General features: G+C 40.3%; 1 protein-coding gene across 1 annotated transcript; it reads left to right on the top strand.

The window, feature by feature from the left end:
• Positions 1 to 621: 621 nt before the first annotated feature.
• On the top strand, positions 622 to 24109 carry LOC134226426 (secretory carrier-associated membrane protein 1). The gene is made up of 5 exons (XM_062707194.1): positions 622 to 1089; positions 11942 to 12190; positions 21835 to 22172; positions 22242 to 22497; positions 22557 to 24109. Exons 1-5 carry the CDS (start codon positions 1033 to 1035, stop codon positions 22719 to 22721), a joined length of 1065 nt encoding a protein of 354 aa, XP_062563178.1. The 5' UTR covers positions 622 to 1032; the 3' UTR covers positions 22722 to 24109.
• Positions 24110 to 27361: the final 3252 nt, after the last annotated feature.

Below are 27361 nucleotides of genomic sequence, written 5' to 3'. Positions count from 1 at the left end.
GAGCTCGTTCCGTTACTCGGATTGGTCTACAAGAGGTGCAAGGAATTCGTGCCAGCTGACAAGGGCGTCCAGGTGTCTAAAGAGTATCGTCAACGATAACCGCTTCAGTCGCGATCTTCGCCAAGCTACTATCCGGAGTACCATGCTTTTCTGCGACCAGCTTCGACGGAGAACAACCCATCTGCCACTTGTACTGGAAGCTGCCCCGGCCCAATGAAAGTTGAGTAAGGCTGAGGGTGCCGGAAAAAGTTGATAAGTTGAGAACGAGGTTGAGATGTGTAGTAGTTATGATTTCACAAATAAAAGGTCTGTTGGAATGGATATGTTCTATGTCTTTTTTTTTATCGAAATAAACTAATTTGAGAAACCTTTCCAACTTATGAAAGCAAATCCGTGCATGTAACATGAAGGGTGAAAAGTACACATTTTAATTCTGTTCTGAGAGTAAAAATTACACACTTTTTACTTGTAGACAAGGAGTAAAAAGTATGCCTATTTTGACGTATGAGTAGTATACTCATAAATGAGTAAAACCAAATATACTCCTTTTGGGAGTAGTTCCACTTTTCCAGGATTATGCGTACTTTATAGTCCTAAAAGAGTATATTCTGGTTACCGTGTGTGACAAATGACAATCCGCAAAGAAAGTCAAGTCCGCGAGTGAAAATTTTTCGAGTCGGCTGCAAACGAAATCTGGAATCAAATTTATGCTTCGCGATAAATGCTAAACGCATCAAAAATATTGTCCCCACGTCGGTGTTCGCTAGAAGTTTCAAGTGCACTGTGTTTTGATTCCGGAGAACGCGATCCGGTGGGTGGGAAAGTGTCGAACAGATATTTCTTCTGACGAAGACGGGAGGATTAGGTGGCCCAGAAAGAAGAGCGAGTGAGTAAGGCTGGCACTTGCGTTTGACGAATGAAAAAAATCTGTTTCGTCCACAAAAAGAAAAGAAGTGTTACTGATAACGGTGTGCATTGACAGCAGCCTTATACAAAAGTTATTGAGAACGAAAGCAGTATTGTCCGCCGATAATGTCTGGATTTGACGATAATCCGTTCGGAGAGCCAATAGTCGACAATCCGTTTGCGGTAAGTGTAGTTTTGCTGACGAAGAGGGCTTCTTGTTCTTTCGAGAAGTGCTTCCCCCATAGCAGGGCTAGTAGCGGATAATTTTTAAATTATTCTACTTATTTCTAACAAGAGGTAAACATATACATTAGACGGTCAATCCTTCTTCCTTATTGACTCCTCCTCTAACAAATTAATAAAATATAAAACCTCGATTAGTTAACTCACCAAAAGGTGTTGATGTCTCTTGAATGTTCCACAACATTAAAAAGGCAAAAGTATGTATAAAAAATCTGAAATAGTTTATTGTTCGCATTGATTAATACTCAAATCGATTTATACTTTATAATGCAAAAAATTGGATAAATATAACTAAAACCAATTTCACTAAGTTTAATTACTATGTCTGAAACTCGATTCATGCATATGCACAACATGTGATAGATTTAGTTAGGAAAAGGTGTTGGGGGTAACCACTCCCTTCGGTGGGGATACGAGATAAGCCGGCCTAGGGCCAAAAATCTCGTTAATAATCTCGTTGGCTTTTATTATAATTAGGGTGGTCGGTATTGGCCATTTTTGTCAAATACCGGTATTCGGTATTTGATGGAGTCAATACCGGTAATGCCGGTAGAATACCGGTTTTTGTGAAAATTTCAGGTAGTAAAAGAAAAACTTTCGATTTGGACTTTTGGATGAAAAACAAAATTTATTGACAAACTTCAAATTTAAAATCATTGCTTGTTGAGCTGGGCGAAGCGAATCTTAAGTAAACATTAAGTGTGCGACTCATCTTCCAATCCGCATTGGAATTTGTTTACAATGTTTGCAACTACTGAGAATGCCCTCTCTGGTTCAACCGAAGTAGGGCGAATGGTTCCAAGACTATAGAAAATCAGTGTCAAATACTTGCCCTTTATCCCTTCCGATTCATAGTAGGAGAATTCCTCACGGATTGTATGCAAGGATCCTGGCATTAACGTATTTGCCACCAGCAACGTAAGTGTTTTGCTCTCCTACAGTCTCTTGACTACTTGTTCTTTAACCGATAAACCAGAAAAAAAAATCCATAGAGGCATCTTCTTCGTACCAATCGTCAGGTATGATCGTTGTCTCTGTTTCAACGATTGCATCAGGAATCATAAGACGCTTCAAGATCCCATACGCTTGCTTAATCAAATTAGCTTTGGATGTCTCGAAAAAAATGCCAAAATCATTTCTGAATAATTGCTTCACGGCATAATTATTCAAAAAGAAAAAGATCGGCGTATTTGAATCGTCTCTCTTGGATTTATTCCTAAAAAGTTGAAAGCATCGAAATAGTGGCTTGATTTAATAATTGTTCCTACGTAAATTGGAACGCTACGTCCGAATTCAGAACGGACATATTTTTGCAGAAAATCGTTTTTCACAGGTGGTCTCCGGAAAAGAACTACTTTTTCACAATTTCATACATTGCGGGAAAATTTTCGACGATATCAACAATGTTCATTGAAAAAAAAAGTCATTCGCAGTGACAGATGGCTAAGATAATAAAGCAACAGGTATGATTAATGACGATGTTGATCGATTTTTGTTGTAGCGTAAACTTCGTCCATGATGCTTACTTGGGCAAAGTTACTCATGAGCGCATTTAATTGATGTATTTTATGCTCGATGAGTCTTTACTGCTTGTTACTGAATATTTGTCCCATCTATGCTGGATTTTCTGTTTATATGGGACAGATATGCGATTACAGGCAGTTGAGTTGATAAAAGTAGGTCAAAATTATTCGAGATTTTTTATACTGACCGCAAAATTGGAAATACCGAAAATACCGGTATGTTTCGTCTCTAATACCGGTATTTTCGGTACCCAAAATTGGCCGGTAATACCGGTATTACCGGTTTCGGTACTACCGGTTAGACCACCCTAATTATAATACACTTGCTTCATCAGCAATTTTTTTTTCATGTTGGTTACAATGTCAGCTGTCCCTTGCTATTAATCTACACTGTACCCCGCCCATATTGGCTTCTATGAGCCTCTCGTTTTTCATCATCACACAGACGTTCCTAAGCGATGTGCTCATGTGGTCACTGACACTAGTTTTGTCAAACCTAACATCACTTCTTCTTCTTTACCTTTAGGTATTAAATATATTAAAGTTTTTCTACCACTACTAATCACCTCAGTTACTTCACTCAGTATAAGCAATGAAATCACTCATCCTATTACGTAAATCTTGGCACAGTCATCGTGATCACCAAAAATATTGCGGTCACTATCACCGTATCGTTCTTTCTTCACTTTCACAACTCCTCCACTATCATAACTCTCTTAAGCAGGGAAACCATCCCCAGAAACGGGTCACCGAAAAATCACCAAACGGTCAAAATCAAATTACTAAATCTTCGGAACCATCCTTGTTCAGAATCCTTTCCAAATTCACGTCACGCCCTTCTAGTAAGTATATAAGTCCCTGCTTACTATTTTGTTAAACATATATTGCTGTCGTGTGTTTAATGATGAGACGATTCACTTAACACTTAACATCACAGACCTATGACTGCCAACACCATCTATTATCGCTTCATTAATTTTAACATTTATTTAAAATAATTTTAATACATCATTAATATTTTGCACTTCTCAGTCACCGCCCAAAACACTTCAGCGAAATTTTCCACCTATTTCCTAAATCAAATTTTATGCTATTGTTTTTGAAGCAGATCCAGGGTGACCACTGAACCGGGAAAACGGGAAAAGCGGGAAAAAGACGGGAAATTGAAGTCCGGGAAAAAAGCGGGAAAACCGGGAACTCAGGACATGTACCGGGAAAAAAAATAAAATATCGTCAAATTACATTCGAAATCTTCAACGATTTTAATGGAGCTAATATAAGGAAACAATTTACTCCTCAATATTTACTACTCAGTAGCGTTCAAACTAAGACTTTGGTCCGATTCGCGAATTAAAATCAAATTAAACTCAAAAGTGACAGTTTGGAAATTATGAAATTCCCCGCTCATAAGAATGGCAAGAATAAGCAAGACCAAACAAAAACATCTATCAAAATCTATTCAATATCTGTCAAAAGTAATCTTGCTCTGCGAGCAGGATTATTTGAAAATTATTAAACTCATTTTTAAGTTTAATTTGATTTTAATTCGCGAATCGGACCAAAGCCTAAATTGTTTGTTTTAGTAGATGATGTGTGTGTGTGAGGTACAAAAATTAAGTAATTAGTAACCTAATATAAAAGTTTAGGATGGTGAATGATATACACTAAGATATTTTTTTAACTTGTTACATGAAAAACCATTGTTTAATAATTACCAAAACCTTGAATATTCTAATATTCCAATATTGTATGGAACGTTCAAACTTGGTATTAAATTCAAGATTTTATTTTTCTTCAATTATAGAAATTTAAAATGTAAAATTCCATTAATTACGAGTTGAATGTTTTAATTGCCCACAATGTGCTAAAATGAAACAAAATAATGATTTGGATCGGAAACAAAGCTTTGGGTCTTCGGGTTAAGATGTGTTTAAATTAGTTTTGTGGATTTTTAAGTATTAAGCAATATTTATGTCTTTCCTCACATAATTTTGTGATATTTTGAAAACCTTCATCAGTTACTCAAGAAAAAAATAGTATGAAATAAAATGAAAAAGATCAAAGAGAGAGCTGAATATAAGATATTATACGTTTTTACTGCTTTCTGTGAACATTATGCTCTAAGCAGGAAGAACCACACTAGACTGGTATGCAATATCAATTGGCTCTGTTAGAAACTCACAAAAGAATCGAATCATTGTAATTTGATGCTCAGGTGGTTGGCCATGAAGCGCACAAGTTTAGTTCATTATAGTTGCCAATTGATTACGACGTAGAAAGTGCGGGATGTAATAGGCTGGCCAGATCACTTCCGTGAAAAAACGGGACAAACTCACTTGCAAAACGGGACAAGTAAAAAAAACCTTCTGACAAAATTCAAAAGCTGTGGAAATTTCAAAATTGATGCGCCTAATTTTCATTTTCCGTGTAAGAAGTGAAATTTTTTAGAGTGCGGATCATTCATCAAGAATAACAAGAATCTCAACAAGGAAAGAACATTAATAAAATGTAATTTTAATTGTTTCCATAAATATGGTTGGCGTTGTCCATTGCTTCCGAAAAGGTGGGACTCATACAATAAATTAAATGCTGGCTAATTTGTAGGCTGGTTTATAGCTAGGACTCTCGAAGATTTCCGCCGCATTATATTTTAAATCAGGCCGAAATTCTATTTTCTACAACGGAATCAAATAGATCCCGTGGACACATATAGAAGAGAAAATTTCAGACAAGCTCCTGATCTGTAGTGCCTTGTAGCCTTAAAATACGTGAGGACCGAAATCCGAACAAATTTTTCCTCGGTTTGCCATAAACTCGATTTTGGTCAGCTGATTTATGAACCATTTTTTAATGTCGTCGTTATTTTTACAGTGGATGATTTCAAAATATTCAGAATTATTCGGAAAAAATTAGAATTTTTCTTAATGTTTCGATTCATTTCGAACGATTAAAACGATTGAAAAATATGTGGTAAAGAGAATTAAAAAAAAATAGAATTTCCTACTTCGCAAGAAAAAAAATCGAAAATGAACCTAATCTGGAAAAAGAATGCCTGTCCCAGCGCTTCATTTTATTGACATTGAGGCGTGACCTGATTTTCCGGATATACTTGCCTATCACGTTACCGGTTCCGTTCAATCCACTGATGAAATTGGCCAAATTTTAATGCCTCCGGAATAAGCAGAAAAAAGTCATTGAAGTGAAAGCGTATAATAAATTCTCCCGTTGTCACCTGTTGTCATTAACTGTTAAAAATCTTAAGAAAAGTCGATCCATGCAAAATCCAAAACAGCATAGATAGTATTCCAAAAAAAAAAAAAGCAAACTAAAAAAAGCAACACTAATAACATAACATCTCAAACTTTTTTGAGTTTTTGTTTTAGATTCCTGCCTAAAATATTGAATTCGTTTGAATAATATATTGGAGCTCTTTGGGCAAATCGATGAAAAAACGGGACAAATTGAGGATTTTTTAGATTACGACGGGACAGCCCGATAAGGTCTAAAAAACGGGACTGTCCCGTTAAATACGGTACGTATGGTCAGCCTAGATGTAATTCATCGCAATCTGCGAAGCCTAGCGACTTGCAGTTCCATGTTACAAGCTTCCAATCGTGATCCTTTATTCGTCACCTAGGTCGTTGCCGATTGTATCGAGTCGTATTATCTTCTATGTCGTTCGTAATGGTTGTTTTTAAAGGCGACTTATTAGGCCTGCGCAAACCTCCTGTCTCGTCGAAGGACCGTCGTGTCAGGGCTGTTTAGCGTCCCACCTAACACCAGGGCTTCTGCGCTTTGAGCGGCACACGGTCGCTTTGGCGGAGCCTACTTGCGGATCATGCAGCTTTTTATAAAGGTTTAACAGAGCCCACTGTCAAACCCCACCACATCCTAGGCAGGCACCACAACTCGTTGAAAATTGAAGCTCGATCAGCCATTGCGTTTCAAAGTTCTTTGGGACTTATTCAAAAGGACGTATGAGATTACTAAGGCGCTGCGGAAAACCTCTAAATACAGTCCTCCCTTGCGACAAGGTGACATCATAGCCTCTCCCACAGAGAAAGCGCAGCTACTAGCCACGACACGAGCTTCGCAAAGGCACATTTCAATCAAATGGCAGATGATCCTGAAACTGCTATCGCGGTGAACGAGTCCATCGCATTCATCGACCACACACAACTGACTGATGCTCACCCTTGGCTAATTCGCCCGAAGGAAGTTGCTCGTATCATATGAAGGCGAGTACGAAGGCTTAAATCCAAAAAATCTCCAGGCCAAGATAACATCCGTAACTGTGTACTCAAAAAACTGCCCCGAAAAGCGCACATCTTCCTCGCCAAAATCTTCTCCGCTTGCGTTAGACTTGGATACTTTCCGAACAGCTGGAAACACGCTGTTGTAGTTGCCATTCCCAAGCCCAATAACGGACGCGTCCAATTACAGGCCAATAAGTCTGCTGCCCTGAAAACTGCTCGAACGAGTGATTCTAATACGCATCGAGCAGCACCTGGAAAACACTCACATTATTCCTGACGAACAGTTTGGTTTTAAAGAAGGACACTCCACCAACCATCAACTTGTGCGCCTTGTAAAGGAGATACGTACCTACTTCACGCGAGGCAGGTCTTCAGGCATAAGGCTTTTGGACGTCGAAAAAGCGTACGATTCTGTGTGGCATGAAGGAATTCTACACAAAATTAAACGTGCAAACTTCTCATTTTACGTCCTAAGAATGATCCGTTCTTTCCTGCTAAACCGCAGTTATCACGTGTCTGTGAATGGGCATTCAAGCTGGCGCAATGTACCCTTTGGTGTACCACAAGGGGCTGTCCTGAGTCCCACGCTGCACAACATCTACACTGCAGACCTGGTGATGCTCGACGATGTGAAGTACTTCCTCTTTGCTGACGACACGGGATACATTGCATCGGATTCCGACCCGATCGTTGTAACCACCAAACTCCAATAAGCTCAAAACGCGATCGAAAACTACCAAAATAGGGGGAAGATTAAAACTAATGCGGATAAATCACAGGCAATCTTTTTCACTCGCAAACGCAGTCCGCAAAAGCTTCCTCAGTGTGAAATTGCCGTATGCGGACGCCAAATCCCTTGGTCGGACGACGCGAGATATCTACCCAGGTAACCAGTAAGCATTATATAAAGCATTTAAGTGGCATTATATGCGCCTTTACTGCAAAACATTAAATGCCAATAAGCCCTATAGTCGCCTTTAATGCTATTTTAATGCAGGTTTTGGCCCAATATATGGCTGATTAAATGCTCAATCCTACTTTATCGATAAAGTAGAAATTTTGCTGAGTAGCATTTATTCAGCATCCGAAATGCTGAATAAATGCTTAACTTTAAAAACAAGAAAAAACATTTTTTAATCGCATTTTTTTTCTATTTCTTTTTTTACATATTATATTGTTGTTATTTTTATATTTGAAATGGAACATATTTTTTTTTACTTTCTTCGAGCGGGATTCGAACTCGCGCTCTTGCCATTCGACGCTGTAGTTGTCATCGCCCTTACCAGCTGGCCCATAAGAGCGAGATGGTAGTAGAAATAATTTTGCCCAACATAAACAAAATCCCTTTTCAGGAACATTGAAACTTAATCTAACTGATCTCAGAATGCAACCGTCACAAACGTCATACCCAGTTGCAATGAAACAGCTACAGTAGTGCTGCTTTAATGCATCCATCGAAAATAGTGCAAAGGAATAATACAATGTATAGGATTAGGTTAACGACAAGTACTCCTGTCAATAATGGTCGGAATGGAAAAAAAACATTCTGCACGAACCGATTTCTATTTTCAAATGTAAGTTCATTGGACAAATAGTCCCTGTTATTTGGTTTCATATTGGAAAACGTTCGACGTATGAACACTACAGGCCCTAAAGTGGCACTAATGTAGCTGTTCCATTGCACTTAACGAAAAACAACATTGTGCATTCAAAATGCTATTTTAAGACTATGCCTCTCATGATTGCTTTGAGAATGCTTATTTAGAACAGCCAAGTTTTCGAAATGCTTATATACAGCATGGAGCATATGCAATGCCAGTATAATGCTACTCTAGTGCTTACTTTAATGCTTATTGGTTACCTGGGTAGGGCTTACTTTCGATCGCAAACTCACGTTCGCCACCCACATCAAGAAGACCCTGAGTAAATGCGACAAACTTACCAGACTACTGTACCCGCTGGTTAACAGGCGCTCACATCTAGACGTCAACTCGAAACTGCTCATCTACAAGACGGTATTCAAGCCAGCAATAACTTATGGATTTCCAGCCTGGTATGACTGCGCTGAGAGTCACAAGAGGAAACTCCAGGTGAAGCAGAATCGAACTCTAAAGATGATGCTCAACTTGGACCCTTTTCACCCTACTGAAGACGTCCACAGGATCGCGAAAATCGAAGAAATCAACGAATGGTTCCACCGAGTACTTCCAAAGTTTTGGATGGGATGTACCTCCTCAGCAAACCCTTTGCTGGAGGCTCTGAGCCTGTAGTCTGTGATATTAGAATAGTTAATTTTTTTTTCTCTTTCCTTTAACTATCCCTATCCTTTATTGCAATTACGAAGGTTTTTTTGAACTTTTTCCATCAATATGTTTAACTGTATCATTTGTAACTAAAATACCAGCACAGCCTGCCTGTAGAATTAATGAGCTGCTTGAAAGGGAGTCCATAACTCAGCTTAGGATAATAACTGCACCAATGTAATGCTAAAAAAAAAGAAAATAAATTGAATTGAATTGATTTTGCTTTCGACTTAAGTAACTTCTACACTTGAATCAATGTCTAGAAATTTGGATTCTTCGTTACATATATGGCAGGAAGCACAATAATCAGTTATCCATTGTGGCTGTCTGTATTTGCTATCTCCTGGTCTTGATAAAAATGCAAATTCCTTGCTACCTCTGCTTCTTGATTTCTGGACGAATTTTTCATTGACTTCATTGACTTTTTACTGTTCTATCCACTGTCGGCAATCTTTGTGCTTGTCTCCAGGCTTCTGACAGAAATGGTGCAACACTGGTTTTCTCCTGAACTCTGTTTTCAATGCTGATTCTGCTCCACTTGCACTTCTTCGCCGAGTAGCTTCATCAACTAGCTCACCGCGCACGAACTCCATCGTCAAATCCGCATCCGGTCGACCCTCGCCAAAGCAGGGATCACTGCAACGAATCTGGTAGACTACTGAGCACAAGTTTCACTTTCAGATCCTTATCCAGCTCTTCGTTTCTTGAAATGAGCTTCCGTACGTCCCAATGTCTTCACCTTCAACGCATTGCATTCACATCACCTTTCTAAGGATCGTACTTTTGCTTGCTTTCTCATTAGCACCACGGATTGATTCCCAAGCTTCCTTTGCCGACTTCGTCTTTCTAATAAGTTGAATATACTATGTATACTCAACTAGTAGACCGATCGTAACTCTTGCTCGTTTGTCTCCCTCATTCCATTCGGCGAGATACGCTTCATTGCATTGCACCGTTGCTGTCGTAGGTCACTCAACGGGTCGTATACCAGGTTCAACAAACTTCCGTAGCTTCTCGCGGACAAGTAGAATTTCTACTTCAAACTTACAGTCAGAATAATTGGTGTCATTCAATTTTCGCACTTCAATTTTCTCCATATTCCTTTGCATGTCAATTGCTCCAATGCAGACTTGATGATGGGCCCATAAGCTGATGAGAGTCAGTGAAAGAAGTCTGCAGAAATGTCAGACAAAGAATGTTTTTTATTACACTCCTTTTATAGACTAACGCAAAATGAACTCCCCCAAGAAATTGTGACGTTTGAGCGGGTCGCATAATGAACGCAAAATGAACTTTTGTTCGAGAAGACGACCCGCTCAAATGTCAAAATCCATCGGGTGAGTGAATTTCATGAACTCCTGCACAGGTCTATAACTATTAATAAATATCATGGCATGCTACTTCCGTTCCTACTTCATTAGCATTGAGCAATTCGCACAAATTCGTAGCTGGTACAAGCCTGGACTATTGTATGGCAGTAACATCTCTTCCATCCGTTACCACAGATATTGATTTGGAATTAATCACTATCTCTTATGGAACGTACACACGGTCAAGCAGTTTGAGCAACATTGACTCCAACTCTCGTTTATTCAAACATCCATCAAGTTTTACCAACAGCGGAACGAACAATCAATTTATTCGACCAACAATATCACACACGAACGACAGAAGCGCCAACTTGACCACCTACCATCTAAAAATATATGGGGGTTTGTGCAACTTCATTACAAATGCTCAAACATGATCGGCAAACCTAGACTCCGCCCCGACAACTCAAACCAAAATCAAACCGTTTTTATTTTTTTCCAACCGGGCCACCAACTATCAAATGGTTGCTCACACGTTCAAACAAAGCAGCAACCGAAGCGTTTTCTTGGGGTGGAGTCAATGTTGCTTGACTGATGTGTATCCCTGTATTAGATGGAAGCAAAGCACTTTTCAATAGTCGAGTTCTGTCCTGGCCACGTCCTTGCGAAAGCTGAGGAAGGGGAATGATGATTAGTTAGTTGGCCACCTACTTAAGAAAGATGCAGAGAGCTCTACGACCTCTCAGGAAAGGGCCGAGCCTGTATTTGAACTCAAGACCTCCTGCTTATAAGGCAGAAGCGGTAGACACTAGACCACGGAGCTCGTTACTACTTCCGTTGCCATCATCAGAAACATTATGATTATTTGTTCTGTTTTTCTCGCGTCGACAGCAAAAAAAAATCGAGCGTTAGCAGCAACAGAAGGCCTTCATGCTTAGAACACTAAGTTAAAAGGCATGCCACGTTACAGTGGAAAAGTCCATGGAATCCATGACAGAAGCAGACGTTTCTATGTCTACTCCCATAACCTTTTGAAATATTTGAAACTGTTATGATAAAAAACGCTACCAGCCCTGCCCTAAGGGAAACAATCATTTTAAGCTTGCACTAGTTGTAAAAAGGATGCTAATATACAATATATAATAATAATACAACATGCATACAAAGATCTTTTAGGGCAGCACTAATATTCATGACTAATCACTCCCACGCCGTTTGGTTAAGAAGTTAGAAAACCCGGGAACGTGAACAGGGGGTGCAAGCTTTTTACCGTGTGGGATGTTCAGTGTTCACGTTTTCACATATGGACACTTGTAGTGTGTCCTCTAAGTATCTGAAATAATTATTTGCTAAGCGACTGATACTGATAACGCATTTTTCTTTGTCTCTTATTTGCAAAGGACCCTTCGATTCAGGCAGCTACCCGCAACAGTACCAATCCCCAACAGACCCTAGACGATTATGATCCTTTTTCGAACGATACGCAACAGCAGCGGACACAGAATAACTTCGGCCAGCCTGCTACCCTGCAGCCCTCATCACAAACCGTTCCGGCCTACAGCCAAAGTGCAGCGCAATACAACAACAATGGGGCAGCCGGGGCCAGCAGTCCTTCGGCGATGACACAGATTTCCACCGCCGAACTCCAGGTAAGTGACCTTTCCCCACATTACATATTAGGATAGCGGGATACCCTTCAGAAACTACAACGATTTTCTCATGTTTGTGTACCTTTCGTGCTTTCTTCTTTCACCCCTTCCCCTCGGCATGGGACACTGCTGTGTGGGTGGAAATTGTTTTTCCCACGCGAACACCCAAAAAATTACACCACGGGCTATGCGTCACCGCACCACCGCTTCTGTGCACTCTGCGTGTGTGTGATTGAATGTTCCTTGAATGCTCCAACGCCATCGCCGTTCATTACGAACTCGTTCGCCGTGTTTCGTACCTATGGCACCACATCATCCGTTGTATTCGAACAGGAACTAAGGGTATGCCATCCTCCATGCAGGATTCTATTAGTTTGATTGGATATTCCATGCCGCTTCTGTTTGCTTGTTTTCATTTTTTTCCCTTTTTTCCGTATGCGTGTTCGTTCATTTGTGTATGATAAAGAATGTCGCTTATCAGCTGGTAGGTCGACGTTTACTGCTTTGTTGACGTTGCTTCTTTCGCTATATATTGACTGTCGAGAATTCATTGACGCTTTCTTTAATTAGTTCCGTTCACTGTGTGTGTATAATGACCTAAATACAGTAGTTGCTCTCAGCTATGTACTGCCGCTAACCACAAGTCAGTCCCATCTGTATATAAACGCCCATATACAGATGGGACTGACTCGCGGTTAGCAGCAGTGTAGCATAATTGACGTTACCAAGCACATACGTTTTCATTACTTTTCGATGCTTCAAAACGAACTGAATCGAGTTATTGCTTGCTTTTTAAATGGCATCATTCCTCAAATGGGACATTACTGTGTTCATTCGTGGGAAATTATTAGAGTTGAATTACCGCCTTAGTTCGTAAATTAAACCAGTTATTCTTATTAAGAAAATTATTTTGAGCGGTTATTATGTCAAGTAACATCTCTGCGGTCAATTACCAAAAAGAATGATTTATGAAAGCAATAACGATGACCTCGGAATCTGTCCGAATCCTTGTGATATTTATTTTCTTATTATCATCTTATATGTAGCGGTTACATTGGATTTGAATCATCGCTCCCACTACAAGATCGATCAAAAAGTACTCTTCTAGTTTTCTCGTCTTTTGGATACATTCCATCCTTTTTACACTTTTACTTGCTTATGGATCCTGTACACCTCCGGTGCTGCAAAGGGCCGACTTGAAAGATCTCCATCCTGCCTGAGCGTTGTCCAGCTATCGTTTTAACCAGTTGCCAGGTTAGATTTCGGTCGACTTCTTTTATTTCTTTATTGAGGCTTCGCCGCCATGAGCCTCTGGGTCTGCCTCTGCTGCGATGTTCCGCTGGGTTCCAGTCTAATGCTTGTTTACATATTTCTCCGCTCCTACGTAGAGTGTGGCCGACTCAGCCCCACTTCCGATCCAGAATTTCTGTTGCTATCGACCTCTGGTGACAACGACGATGGAGCTCGTTGTTTAAAATCCAGTTGTGAGTTCACCAGCCCCGAATTATATATCGCAAGCCGATGTGCTTCAGTAAAGGTGTGGGCCAAAGTCCCCTTTGTCTGTATTAGTCGAAAAAATAACCAAAACATTGCCACCCACAGTGGGCGAACGGAATGAAACGTCACGTCTGTTATGAAAAATGTACTGAGTATGCCAGACGTGACGTCACATTCGGCTGCCATCGGCCATCTTCGGCAACCCAGCTGAGAGTTTCTCTCTCAAAAGAGCGAAAATTCGTTGAACAAATACTACTTTAGGGTTTGGGCCACACCTGTAGTAAAGCACATCGATCGCAAGCATCTGCTGAATTGATTTTCATTTTGGATCATTTTCAGCTTACCACAGATAAGCAAGATAGTAAAGCATATTTACTATTGTGGGATTAGATTAGGCCTTTTACAAAATGAACAAAAGTGCGAGTGTTACAAATATGCGATCATGGGCAGTTAAGTATTCTCCACTGATACACACCATGTTTCGCTAGCGTATAACAGCACAGATTTCACGTTGGAGTTGAGAATTCGTATTTTGGTGCGTTTACTTATCTGCCTGTTCTTCCAGATATTTCTAAAACTCGCAAAGGCAGCCCTTGCTTTCTTGATCCGTGCGCTTATGTGCGCTTATGATATTGAAAGCTTTCAACATTCTCCACTGGTTGCCCGGCTACTGTGAAACTGGAAGGAGTCACCGTGTTTACATCCAACGATTTGGTTTTGTTGACGTTGATGACTAAACCTGCCGAGGAGGAGCGCTCGGCAAGGTCGTTGAGTTTACTCTGCATATCAGAGCGCCGTTGCGCGAGGAGTGCAACGTCATCAGCCAATTTGAAGTCGTTTAGGTGCTCCATGGTTACAGGCTGCCATAACAGACCGCGGTTTGGTTCACGGTCAATCGCACCTACCAGAATCTCGTCGATTATGATGAGGAACAGTAACGGTGATAGAATACATCCTTGCCTCACACCAGCTACGACCCGGATAGGGTCGGACAAGACTTCATTGTGCAGCACTCTACACGAAGAGGCCTCGCACTGTGCCTCGATGAGGCCGATAATTTTCTCAGGAACCCCTTACGTCTCAGGGCGCCCACATATTCTCGTGATTGAGACGGTCGAAAGCTTTTCCGTAGTCAATGAATACCAAGTAAACGGACTCTTGGAATTCGTTGACCTGCTCCAGAATGATACGGAGCGTGACAATATGGTCCACACAGGATCTTCCGGCACGGAATCCGGCCTGCTGCCACCGGAGAGTCGCATCGATCTTCTCCTGAATCCAGGCTAGGATAACTTTGCATAGAACTTTGAGAACGGTACACAGCAACATAATGCCTCGCCAGTTATCGCATACAATCAGGTCACCCGTTTTGATCACCCTTGCATCCAGTCGACCGGGAAAGTTGCGGTGTCCCAGATATAACGAAATCTCGGGTACTTATTCAAAAGGACGTATGTGATTTTGTAAACAAAGATTCAAACGTCGATTTGTCCAATCTGATGGCACTCCCACGCAAACCAACACCACCAACAGGTAGCCGAAGCCTCCCCCTATCTGTCTACGGTGATGGTTTGCGTGGGAGGGCTATCAGACCGGACAAATCGACGTTTGAATCTTTGTTTACAAAATCACATACGTCCTTTTGAATAAGTACCCGAGAAATAAACGATGCAGTAGTTGAGCGGATGTCATGGGGTCAGCTTTGAGCATCTCGGCTGATATGCGATCGACCCCTGGGCAGAGTTGGCATAGCGCACGAACGATCCACGCAGAGCACACATCTTCCAACAATTTGTGAGTAGAGCGCTCTTTCTCACTACTGCGAACAAAAGCAGCCACTCACCCTCAAGCTCCATGACGCTGCGCGAGAAAAGGTTTGTGTGAGAAACTAATGGCCCGTTTACATATAGGCTAGTTCTAGCGAACAATGCACTATCCGACAATACTAGCGCAATATTAGCACAATGTAAACAGGAATTGTCCTCGCTAATAAGCGTTTACATTATGCTAATTTCGTGCTAGTATTGTCGGATAGTGCATTGTCCGCTAGAACTAGCTCATATGTAAACGGGCCATAAACATTTTATGTGAGAGCTGCTGCATTGCGAGTGGGCTGCCTTCGGTTCTGCGTCGTATCCGAGCGGGAGCAAATGATGGCTCAGTGTGTCAGCGCTGCGCGTACACTGCTGCGTGCACTTTTCTGTGCTCTCGCAGTGTTAAACAAAATGCTAATGAATTGGCGTGCTAAGTGCAGTATACGAGCGTCGTTGGTTTGCTTGTTTGGTGTCTTTGACAACGAATTATTTTCGTGAATATGAAGGTCCCACATATGCGGGTGCAGAAAATATGTTCATTTTTTTTAATTTTTCATATGCACGACATATTGAAAGTTTGGGTGGTTTAAGAAATGTCTTTATATTTTAATGCAGGTAAACGACATTTCTCGGGTACTTTTTCAAAAGGACGTATGTGATTTTGTAAACAAAGATTCAAACGTCGATTTGTCCGATCTGATTGCCCTCCCACGCAAACCAACACCACTGACAGGTAGCCGAAGCCTTCCCCTATCTGTCTATGGTGATGGTTTGCGTGGGAGGGCAATCGACGTCTGAATCTTTGTTTACAAAATCACATACGTCCTTTTGAATAAGTTTGAGAGATTTGCATTTTTTGTTTTTTCTTGAGTTAGAAATGAAATAAGAATTATTCTTAACGTTAAAGAAATGGTCGAAATTTGCGCTTTTACAGTTTTTCCGTGAATAATAATTTTGACTTTTGGTTAAAATGTGACAAAAAGGTTGAATGCCGTCAAATTTCCTGGAAGCATAATGTGGAGACACAATAATTATCTTCTTTTTCTTCTATATAGAAATGAGTTGATCTGCGTTTGTATCCACAAAATGGCTAGATGGATTTTCTTCATTCCTTCTGTTCTGTTAGTTAAAACCTCCGATCAGTACTGGAAAAGGTCGTGATCGTCATAAGACAGAGAGCAAAGCGCCTTCTTCTATTTCAGGCGACCAAATGGAAGAATCGTGGGTTCTTTGATCAATTTCGCATGAAAAGCAGTCATGAAAGGATGTTGTGCTTTAAAACAAAATTAAAATTTCTAAAGTATTTTAATAAATACATGCGAAGAATAGTGACTAGTCGATAAATTAATCATATTCCTTTAATTGGCCGAGTTGAAAGTGGTAATAAACAAAAAATAAAACACACTTTCATGCCCTGTCACGGAACAAATATTTTTTAATATTTTTGTAGCATGCTTCACGTTTCTATAGATATTGAAAGGGACAGATATGTAAACATCGCGTGGCATCTCTCATTGAAAATGATAAATTCCAGTACTGCCTCCGATAGATATTTAGGTTCATAGGTTATTTTATCATGTGAAAATCACGGCTAAAACCGACAATATTGCCCAAAATTAAAATTCTGATTCGTATGGAAATTTTGCATGTGCTATTCTCAACGCGGATTCATTCTCTTTGGCACTATATTTCGTTCAACAATACTGATCAACCAACAAAGTTTAATCTTAATAAATGACAGTTTGTTTGCTGAACCTCCAGCAATAAGGAATATCAAGTAGGGTCGGTGTACCAATTGTCGCCATACATATAAACAACTATATTTAAAAAAAATAATTAAAAACCCAACTTAATTCACAGAGTAGTGATACTGCCTTTCTCGTATTTAGTCAAGACACCAACCATATATGGCGCTTGTACGGCTCGGTTCGGTGTACCAATTTCTTTATAACTTTTAAACGCAACGGTCGATCGTTATCAAATTCAATAGTGATCAACTAGGCTTTGCCCTGTGTCGAATAAAATTTGTTGCGAGAAAATCGGTTAAAGATAACTGTATGAAAAGTTGTCTAATGTTTTTCTTAGCTTTTGTGCACACACATACACACACACATACACACATACATACACACGGACGGACAGACATGTGATCAGTTCGTTGAGCTGAGTCGATTGGTATATTACACAATGGGTCTCCAGGCCTTTTATAAAAAGTTTGTTTTTGGAGTGAAATGATAGCCTTTCGGTACAACTTTGTTGTACGAGAAAGGCAAAAAGGTATGTGGGTGGACTTTATATATCAAGCGAAAGGTTTAACTTCCTGCTCCTTAGAACAGCTGTGAAAACCACAATAAAATTTGTTATTATCCTCAAAATTGATTAATCCATAATAGGAACGCATGCACCAGTTGTGGCACTATTCTTAATTTTGGTTCCTTATTTGGCAAATCCCATTGTTTTCTTATGGGACTGGCCAAATTGGGACCACTGGTGCAAAGGACGATAAAAATTAAGCAAAATCAATTTTTACAATTATGCTTTGCTCTTCTTGGAGGAAATCAAAGGTGTTTTCGTGTCATATGAATATCCTTTATCGGTATGAACTTGGTTTGCGGTGATTTGATTGGTCATTTGGCATATAAAGCACTAATGCGACAACTGGTGCTATAGCCACAACTGGTACACGTAGCCTAGCTGTTTTATCAGTAATGTTTTTCCAACAAAAAGATTTTTTTATTCGTATATATGATTGATGTGAGTAAGAATTCCACGAGAAATACACACTGGTAGTTTTGTTAATGTGCATGCAGTTTATTCGCAAATTTTCATTTTTTTAACAAAGCAAATAAATTGATGTTCTAGTTGTTCTTCCCTTGACGAATAAAATTCTAGATCGAATTATAGGTACAATGCAGCATAATTTATCTGGAGGTGGGGTGTTCCCACTGAATTTAGAATAAAGAAAGATTTAGTTCGAAAAACAAAAAACTCGTTGTGAAACTTTTCAGACTGAGTAGCCGTTCAATAAATATAATAATAACCTATAATAAGAGTTGTAATCGTGCGCTCACCACCGTCGGATGTATCGGATCCATCAGTGACACTGGATAGTGCTAAAGCTCCAACGCAGATAGATTTTTATTTCTATACCTACGTATTGTTCAATTCTCTTTTCATACGGCCCATTGCCTGTGTTCCTTTCGCTGCTCGTTGAAATTAATTGCAATATGAGTGGACGAACAATTTGCAACACCGTCAAGTTGAAATTCCCGTCTGGGTCACCACGGCCATCATGGGTCGAAATTGCCAGTTTTCTCAAGCAGTTAAATGCCGACTTAGCAGAAATGGAGACTGTTTATAAAATGGGATCAGACCGAAGCTTAAACATCAAGTTCAAGTCTGAAATGCCAATGCGAGATGCAATGCGACAGAATGCTGATGTCGTTAATTTTCAGTATTCAAGTGGCAGAGTTGTGGAGCTACGTATGGTGGATGCAGGAATCACAGTCCATTACGTGCGAGTGTTTGATGTTCCTCCGGAAGTTGGTGATTCGGATTTAACTACAGTGCTCGGGTCGTTCGGAAAGATTCATCGTCTAATTCGAGAAAAATTTCCAGTGGAACTTGGTTTAGACCATTTAAATACTGGCGTACGAGGAGTATATATGGAGATTGAAAACGAGATTCCTCCAGCGTTGAAAATTTCGAATTGGGAAGCAAAGGTATACTACGATGGATTAAAAGAAAAATGTTTTTTATGCCAATTGGAGGGACACAGACGGAACTCTTGTCCACAGAAGCAACGGAAAATTCATGCTACAACATATGCTGGTGTGGTTGAGTCGGGAACAGTGCTGCCGCAGGAAATAGACATCGAGGAAGACGTAATTGAAATAGCAGAGGAAGAAAATTTGCAATATGAAACGGACACGGTGCTAGCAGCACAAGTAGAACAGGACAAAATGGTAACAAAGTTTCCAGTTACAGTAGAAGATGCGGAAGAGCAACGTTTGAAGGAGATTGACGAAGCTGCAGAACAGCTAGGGTTGGAGAACTTCAGGGAAAATATTTCAAAACTTTCGGATATGATCGACGCACTGCCAAAAAAGGACAAAGCAAGCCAAAGACGGGCGCAGTTCGCAACATCAAGCTCTATGGAGCTACGGCCGAAGAAAACAGCCCGTAAAAGCTCTAAATAATGTTTTATAACTATAATTAGTTTCTAAGATTTCGGCTCTGTAATGCCTAATGGCGCCTCGAGCCTATAAAATAAATAAAACTAAAAAAAAAAAAAAAAAAACCTATAATAATGATTTTTTTAAGCACTCGTAGTATTCATATAGAAACGTAGAGTATCCAATCATGGTTTGAACCAAATGGCAGGCATGAGATGAGCCGTCAGAACAAAGTTCATTTATTTCATGTATAGAGACATGTTGCAACTGCGAACCCTAGTTTATATGGAAGCTTAGTTCATTATCTTTCTAAAAACATCCTGGATTCACATATTTAAGCTTAGTTTTATTGAAAAACTTGATAATTACATAACTTTGGTTTTCATTCGCGAAGTCGAAGCAAAATTCTTCACACAAACAATGACAGTTCTTTATGGGTTTTTACAGTAGAGCAACAGAGAGGAGGAGATGGCGGCCATGTTTCACTCAAACTCTGACAGATAGCAATGGGGTTTCCCATAGGAGGGAAGAGCAGAATTTGCTTCGACTTCGCGAATTACCGCAGTGACTTCATTAGACATCTTCCGTCTTCTGCAATGAACGAACTCCACTCTTTATCTCAAACATAGCTAAGCGCAGTGTGATCTGCGTACGCAGCTCTGCGCACACAGCGCTGCGCGCCTAACTGTGCTCTTTTGGCTACTTCTCACTTTTGCTTTCGCACACATTCGATGCGAGCTGTGTGGAATAGCCGGAATCGTGCGTATCGTTTGAGTGGAGAAACATAACAGCGCGCACTCCCTCTCTCACTGAAAGTAAATGTGTGCTGTGCGCGAAATCTCTTGCTCTTGATACGCACTGGGGAGTATTCCATCTCTGCCCCTGGGGCTTTATTCGATTTCATGCTTTGGATGGCTGTTTGAATCTCTAGCAGTGATGGAGCTTCGGTATTGATACGTGTTATACGTCGGATCCTAGGCAGATCATGCCGAGGTGGTGGTGGTCTGGCTGGCACTTGAAAAAGTTGTTCGAAGTGCTCGAACCAGCGTTTCAACTGGTCAGTTGGGTCGATCATTGCATTCATCTTCGTTCCGCTTAAGCGTCGTGAGATATCGTAGAGGAGGCGAATGTCCCCGGTTGCGGCGGCTCTCTCTCCTTCGTCGGCCAGAGAGTCTGCCCACGCTCGTTTGTCCCGTCGACATGAGCGTTTTACTTCCTTCTCAAGAGCCGAGTATCGTTGACGGGCTAAGACTTTGGCTCCTCTGGTTTTTGATCGCTCTATCGCGACTTTGGCTTCTCTTCGCTCCTCTATCTTCCTCCAGGTCTCATCGGTGATCCATTGTTTTCTCGGGGTGCGCAGTTCGCCCATATTGTTCTCGCTGGTGACGATGAAGGCATTCTTGATGGCGGTTCATTGGTCTTCCACACTGCCACCTTCCGGAATATCTGCAGCACGCATCTCCATTTCTTCAACGAAGTTTCACCGTGGCATCTTCCAGTCGGCGTGTGTTGAACCGTCGTCCAACTCTCCTCCTGTCAACGAATCCGCGCAGGCGTATTCCGCCGATGAGGAGGTGATGAACAGACGCGATATCTCTTTTACAGACGTTCTAAATTGATAAAACAGTGATCCATTCTCACCACAATGGATCAATTGTCACTCCCAATGGTGATGCTTCCTATACAACGCCATAATCCAATTTCAATTACGCTATGCTTCATTGGTAGATAATTTTGCGACTTTAACATGACTTCATTATAATGTTTTATTTGTGTGAAAGTTATGTTTTCTATTCTGATTGTTCTTCTAAAATGTGCTTAGGGCTCATTCTCAAATTCTGTAATGCTACGTTTTTACCGGACAAGCAAATTGACCAACTTAGTTGAATTCAATTTACTTGCCAAAATTGGAACGTGTTCAACTTTCCAATCGTTCAAGTGAGTCAGTTTGTTGACTTGACCACCTTCGTTTAACTCACTCGAAATGAAAGTAGAACACGTCCAACTTATGGCAATCAAATTGAATTAAACTGAGCTTAAACGAAACATTAGAAACAGTAGGAAAAAATCATTGACAAATCCAGCGTTACGAAATTTGAGAACATACCCTGCTTGAGGCCGATAGTAATAATTGTCGACTTTTTTTGTTATTGCACAGCGGCGTCAAGATGAGCTGGAGAAAAAGGCCCAGGAGCTGGAGCGTCGCGAGGCCGAACTGATGAACAGTGCCAACGCCAGTCGGCCGAACAATTGGCCACCGTTGCCGTCGTTCTGCCCGGTGCAGCCATGCTTCTATCACGACATCAACATCGACATTCCAACCGAGTTCCAGAAGATCGTCCAGAATCTGTACTACCTGTGGATGTTCTACGCTCTGGTCATGGTCGTCAACATCTTCGGTGGACTTGTGATACTGATCCATGAGGGTGATTTCCGAACGTTCGGACTGGGTATCTTCTACGCGGTGCTCTTTACTCCGGCTTCGTTCCTGTGCTGGTAAGTGCCAAGACAGAAATAATCTTAACATCAAATTTAAATTTGACATGCTTTTATGATTCATTGCAGGTATCGCCCAGCGTACAAGGCGTTCAAGAACGATTCCAGCTTCAACTTTATGATGTTCTTCTTCATATTCTTTTTCCAAACGTTGGTCACCATCATTCAGACGATTGGATTCCCCGGGTCTGGCACATGCGGTGTTATTACGGCCATCGGGCAATTTTCTAGTGGTGGCCTTGGTATTCTGGTCGGTATTTTCGTGCTGGCTATTGCTTTAGGATACGGATCGTGCGCTGCTGGCAATATCTTCATGCTGAGCAAGGTAAAGCTTATGATTAACGGTTCCTGACCGGAGTCATAAAAATTCCAATATCGTTACAGATTCACGCCATCTACCGTAGCGGTTCCGAGACGAATCGAATCACAATGGACAAAGCTCGCCAGGAGTTTCAGTCAGGCTTTTTCGGGAACCAGATTGTGCGGGATGCGGCGGCCGGTGCGGCACGGGCTACCGTGCAATCGCAGTTCAACCAGAACAGGTACTGAAAATTCAATCCCAAATACAAAACAAGCAAACAAACACTACAACAAACTATTACTATTATATTTACGAAGCATTACCCACTTTCGAGTTAACCGTTTATTTATGTTTACAAACGATTACTTACTGTCGTGTAGCTATAACCCAGTACGGTTGTTGAACCTTTTTTCTACTACCTTCACTATTCGATCATCTCTCACACCCTAATTCATCCCGTTGTTTCCTTTCAATAAGAATTTCCGTTTATAACTATTTGATTTCGATTTTGTTTTTAAATTTTTGAAAATTGTCTGAACGAAAGTAGTTTCTGTTTCTTGTTTTGCTCCGTTGTGGGATTTGTTTTGACCCACAAAACAGCTTTATCGATTAAGTATGGTCTGTTCCAATTTGAGATTCAATTTATCATCAACTTTGTATTTTTGAGTTTAATTGACCAGTCGACGATGAGTCATTGAATAGGGAAGAAATATGGTAGGCGATTAGCGAGAGCGAAATAAATTGTGAGAGCAAGCATAGAATGAACTAAACTAATCATTTATCACATAAACGGTTAAGCTAATAGTTGCTAGGCATGAATCAAAATATGAATAAAAAAAACACTTCAGTGATCATTCAAAATGATTAGATTTAAATCCTAAACACAACACACCGAGACTAAAGAACTTTCTTGCGATAGGGTGTGTACATCAAAGATCGATAGCGAAAAATAAATGTTTATATGTTTTAGCCGAAGGCTGGAACATTGTAATTAACCCTAAAATGAAAAGAGCTTTGTTGTTCATTTGGTCTCCTTTATGACTAATGATGAAAAAATAATAATAAATCGATAACATTTTGAAATGCAGCATCAGTTTTCTTTTTATCGTCCTTTACCAATTAGTTGTTAGGAAAAAAACGGCGCAGAGGATTGTACCAGCACCCTCTATGTTATCGAAGTATGTGGTAGGTTGAAAATGAAAGTCAGAATGAGCAAAAAATCAATTACGTTAAATTAGAATCTTCCTTCTATATCAACAAGCATTCAACTGTTTTGTTTTGAATTTTTAAATTTAGGAAGACTGACTCTCTGTTTCCGTTCGTTTGCAGCACCTTCTATAGAAAATATGTTCACTAAAACAGAGTACAAGCTAGGCACACCCATACTTAAGCTTGCACATTCTTAATTGCGTACTAAGATAAATTCGATTGACTGGTGAAATTGAAAATTCCATTTTTTTTTCGTTTGTTAAACAAAATGATTTATTGTGAATTAAGATTCTTTATTGTTTTCGAAAATCGCAAAAGAGTTTTTCGCGGATAGTGATACAGATGGCATGGATTAGTCCCGAAATATGGAAATGTAACAAAGTACATACGATAATAATAAACGTCAAGAAAGTCTATTTAAACCAAATTTGTCGGAATTAGTTGACTTCTATTTTTCAATGTTATCACACTTCATGTTTTATTTTATTTGTTTTTGAGCTTCGTTCAGCGGTTGTTCTACTTAGTTCATTTCGATGAAATTCGTTTTTTTACTTTATTTTCTTCCCTTTTACTATGCCTAGGCCCTAGACTACAAGCATGATAGATCATTATTCCATTTAAGAAACTATTGGTTCATTTGCTAGCTGTTTGATTATTTAGCTTGATAACAAGTGTTTAGTTCTGTGTAAATGAGCGTGGATAGAGGATTCACTTTAGTGTTCTGATGCTTGCAATATTTTTTTTTCGTATTGCAAGCCGATATGTATGTTCTCGGCATACTATTATTATTATTGTCTTTATTAACGAGACTTCTAGCATTTTACTCTCGATTTCCAGTTTAAAGTTAAAAAAAATGTTGTCCTCTTTGTCCTTATTCAAGGAACAAGGGCAGTTATCATATGCTGGTTGCAAAAGGACCGCTCGGATATGAGGTATTCTGCCCAATGTTGCTTTCTCAGATTGCTCGCCGTTGTGTAAACAATGTTAGGTACTTCTCCAGTTTGGAGCCCATGAGTTTCTGGTGAGGTTCCGTTTTTTGCGTTTCTATAGAAATGTTATGACCCCGTTTACGGGAGTTGCCATTGGCTGATAATAATTGAGTGTCCATCAGTATTGATAAACTCGTTAACAAATCTCAATCTTCCAGCAACTCGTTTGCGAATTTGAATAAAAAAGCATCACGCCTGAGTTTTTGCTATTCGCATCGTTTCACTCAATTGCCGAACAATCATTTTGCTTCTGAAAGCGTTTAAAATCTATTTGGGGATAATTTACTGTTTACCGGTTGCCGGTTATAACAGCCAGTGTACGATTTTCAACAGATTCAGTCAAATTATTTGTTTCGCGGATGACATGGACATTTCGGCCGAACATTTGCGAAGGTGGCAGAACTGTACAAGTGTACACCCGCCTGAAACGTAAAGCAACAAAATTTGGACTGGTGGTGAATGCATCGAAGCCAAAGTACATGCTTGTGGGCGGAACCGAGCGCGACAGGGCCCGCCTGGGAAGCAGTGTTACGATAGACGGGGATACCTTCGAGGTGGTCGAGGAATTCGTCTAACGGCTAACGGCTGACAACAACGTTAGTCGTGAAATACGAAGGCGCATCATGTGTGGAAGTCGGGCCTACTACGGGCTCCAGAAGAAACTCCGGTCAAAAAAGATTCGTCACCGCACCAAATGTGTTGTGTACAAAACGCTTATAAGACCGGTTGTCCTCTACGGACATGAAACATGGACAATGCTCGAGGAGGACTTGCAAGCACTCGGAGTATTCGAGAGACGGGTGCTTAGGACCATCTTTGGCGGTGTGCAAGAAAACGGTGTGTGGCGGAGAAGAATGAACCATGAGCTCGCCCAACTCTACGGCGAACCCAGTATCCAGAAGGTAGCTAAAGCCGGGAGGGTACGATGGGCAGGACATGTTGCAAGAATGCCGGACAGCAACCCTGCAAAGATGGTGTTCGCTTCCGATCCGGCAGGTACGAGACGGCGTGGAGCGCAGCGAGCGAGATGGGCAGACCAGGTACAAAACGACTTGGCGAGCGTGGGGCGTATCCGAGGATGGAGAGATGCGGCCTCGAACCGTGCATTGTGGCGTCAAATAGTTGATTCAGTGTTATCTGTTTAGATGTTAACTAAATAAATGAAATGAATAAATGAAATGACGCCTCCTGGACCCTGCACTATAGGATTTCGGGCGGTCATTAATCGAAAATGTCATGTCTTCCGAATTATTTTAAAATATTTTCTCTCCATTGTCAATACTCTAATTAAGAGAAATTCTGAATTTGAAGTCTCTAGGTGCACTAGTTCCAAAGATATAAGGTGGCAAAGTCAGAAATGGGTAAAAAGTTAGCAAATTTTCTGAAAAATATTTTATTTTCAACTATTTATTGAAATATTTTTTAAATGTTTTTCTTCAATGTTAATACATCATTACAAAGGTTATTGTATAAGCTTTTAAATGGTGTGCAAAAACTAATGGTTACACTGTGAAAAAATTGAAAAAATGCGGAAGCAATATTTTTTCAAAAACGACGCTATTTTCAACTTTGATAGTGAAGAACTTTTTTTCCTCAGGAATCCCCGGGTTCTTTTATGATACACATCAAGGACAAAGCTTCGACTAAAATGTCCCGAAAGAATTTCTTGCCAGTATTTGCAATTAACAGAGTTAAGTCACTCTGATTTTTTTTCATTTGTTTTTTACCGTGTTTTGCCTCTCTCGTACTCCAAGGTTAATGCTCATTCCAAAAACGAATGTTTGATAGAAGGCCCGGAGACCCCTAGTGGTATATATCAACTAACTCAGCGCGAAGAATTGAGGTGATGTCTGTATGTGTGTGCATGCGCGTCTGTATGTATGTGCGCAAAGAACGCAATCGCCATTTAGACACTTTATTTGTGTCCGATTTTCTCGCAACAAGTTTCATTCGACGGAAATCTAGTCCCATCGTTTCCTATTGAAAATGGGTCAGACTGAACTATGCGCTCAAAGGGTATGGTCAAAATACATTTATTGGTAATAACTTCGACTTTATTTATAACCATTTGAGCTCATTTAATTAACTTTTCAAAGGAGTAAATGAATAAAACCCCCAATGCAATGCAGCACAACGGTAACGGAAGGATTTAACAGTTCGCTCATATATTTCCTGTCAAATTTTACCGTTTCCGTCGCCATTCCGCTGAAATGCGTTTGGGGCTTGAGTGGTTTGAGTCATTCTCTAAACCTAATTTTCTGAGCTATTCATTAGCTACTGATGGAGAACTAAATATGAGATTTCATAATATGTAAATATTTATAAATCTCCTGGAATCAATAATTCCCGACATGTTTATTGCAAAAGTAAAGACGAACAATATCTTAGTTAGAACGGAGCGTATGAAATTCCTGCTAGTGTTCATGAATGTCTGGCTAATGGTAGGGAAATATTTATTCACTCATCTACACTTTGAGGTTCACTGGCTGAACAACCAGCGGAAAGTCAATATAAACAGTTGAAGAAATTTAGAACTCATAATGCAAGAAAATGATCAAGAGAGGCAAATGTTGACATTTTCCTTCGTGCCTTACATGAATCAGATCCATTTTAAGCTCGATTTGGATAACGAGGAGACGTTGGAAAAAATTTTTCACTTAGTTATTCTTATGCCATGCGTAATTTTGTAA

This window comes from Armigeres subalbatus, chromosome 3 (genome assembly GCF_024139115.2).
Source record: "Armigeres subalbatus isolate Guangzhou_Male chromosome 3, GZ_Asu_2, whole genome shotgun sequence".
NCBI lineage: Eukaryota > Metazoa > Arthropoda > Insecta > Diptera > Culicidae > Armigeres > Armigeres subalbatus.
This window is presented reverse-complemented; position numbering and strand designations above follow the sequence as displayed.

What these genes read in the sequence shown, in the direction of transcription:
- LOC134226426 (XM_062707194.1), top strand. Translation starts at nt 1,033, where the DNA reads ATGTCTGGATTTGACGATAATCCGTTCGGAGAGCCAATAGTCGACAAT. An exon ending in TTTCCACCGCCGAACTCCAG is followed by an intron (nt 12,191 to 21,834) that starts GTAAGTGACCTT and finishes GTTATTGCACAG; the next exon opens with CGGCGTCAAGATGAGCTGGA. An exon ending in CCGGCTTCGTTCCTGTGCTG is followed by an intron (nt 22,173 to 22,241) that starts GTAAGTGCCAAG and finishes GATTCATTGCAG; the next exon opens with GTATCGCCCAGCGTACAAGG.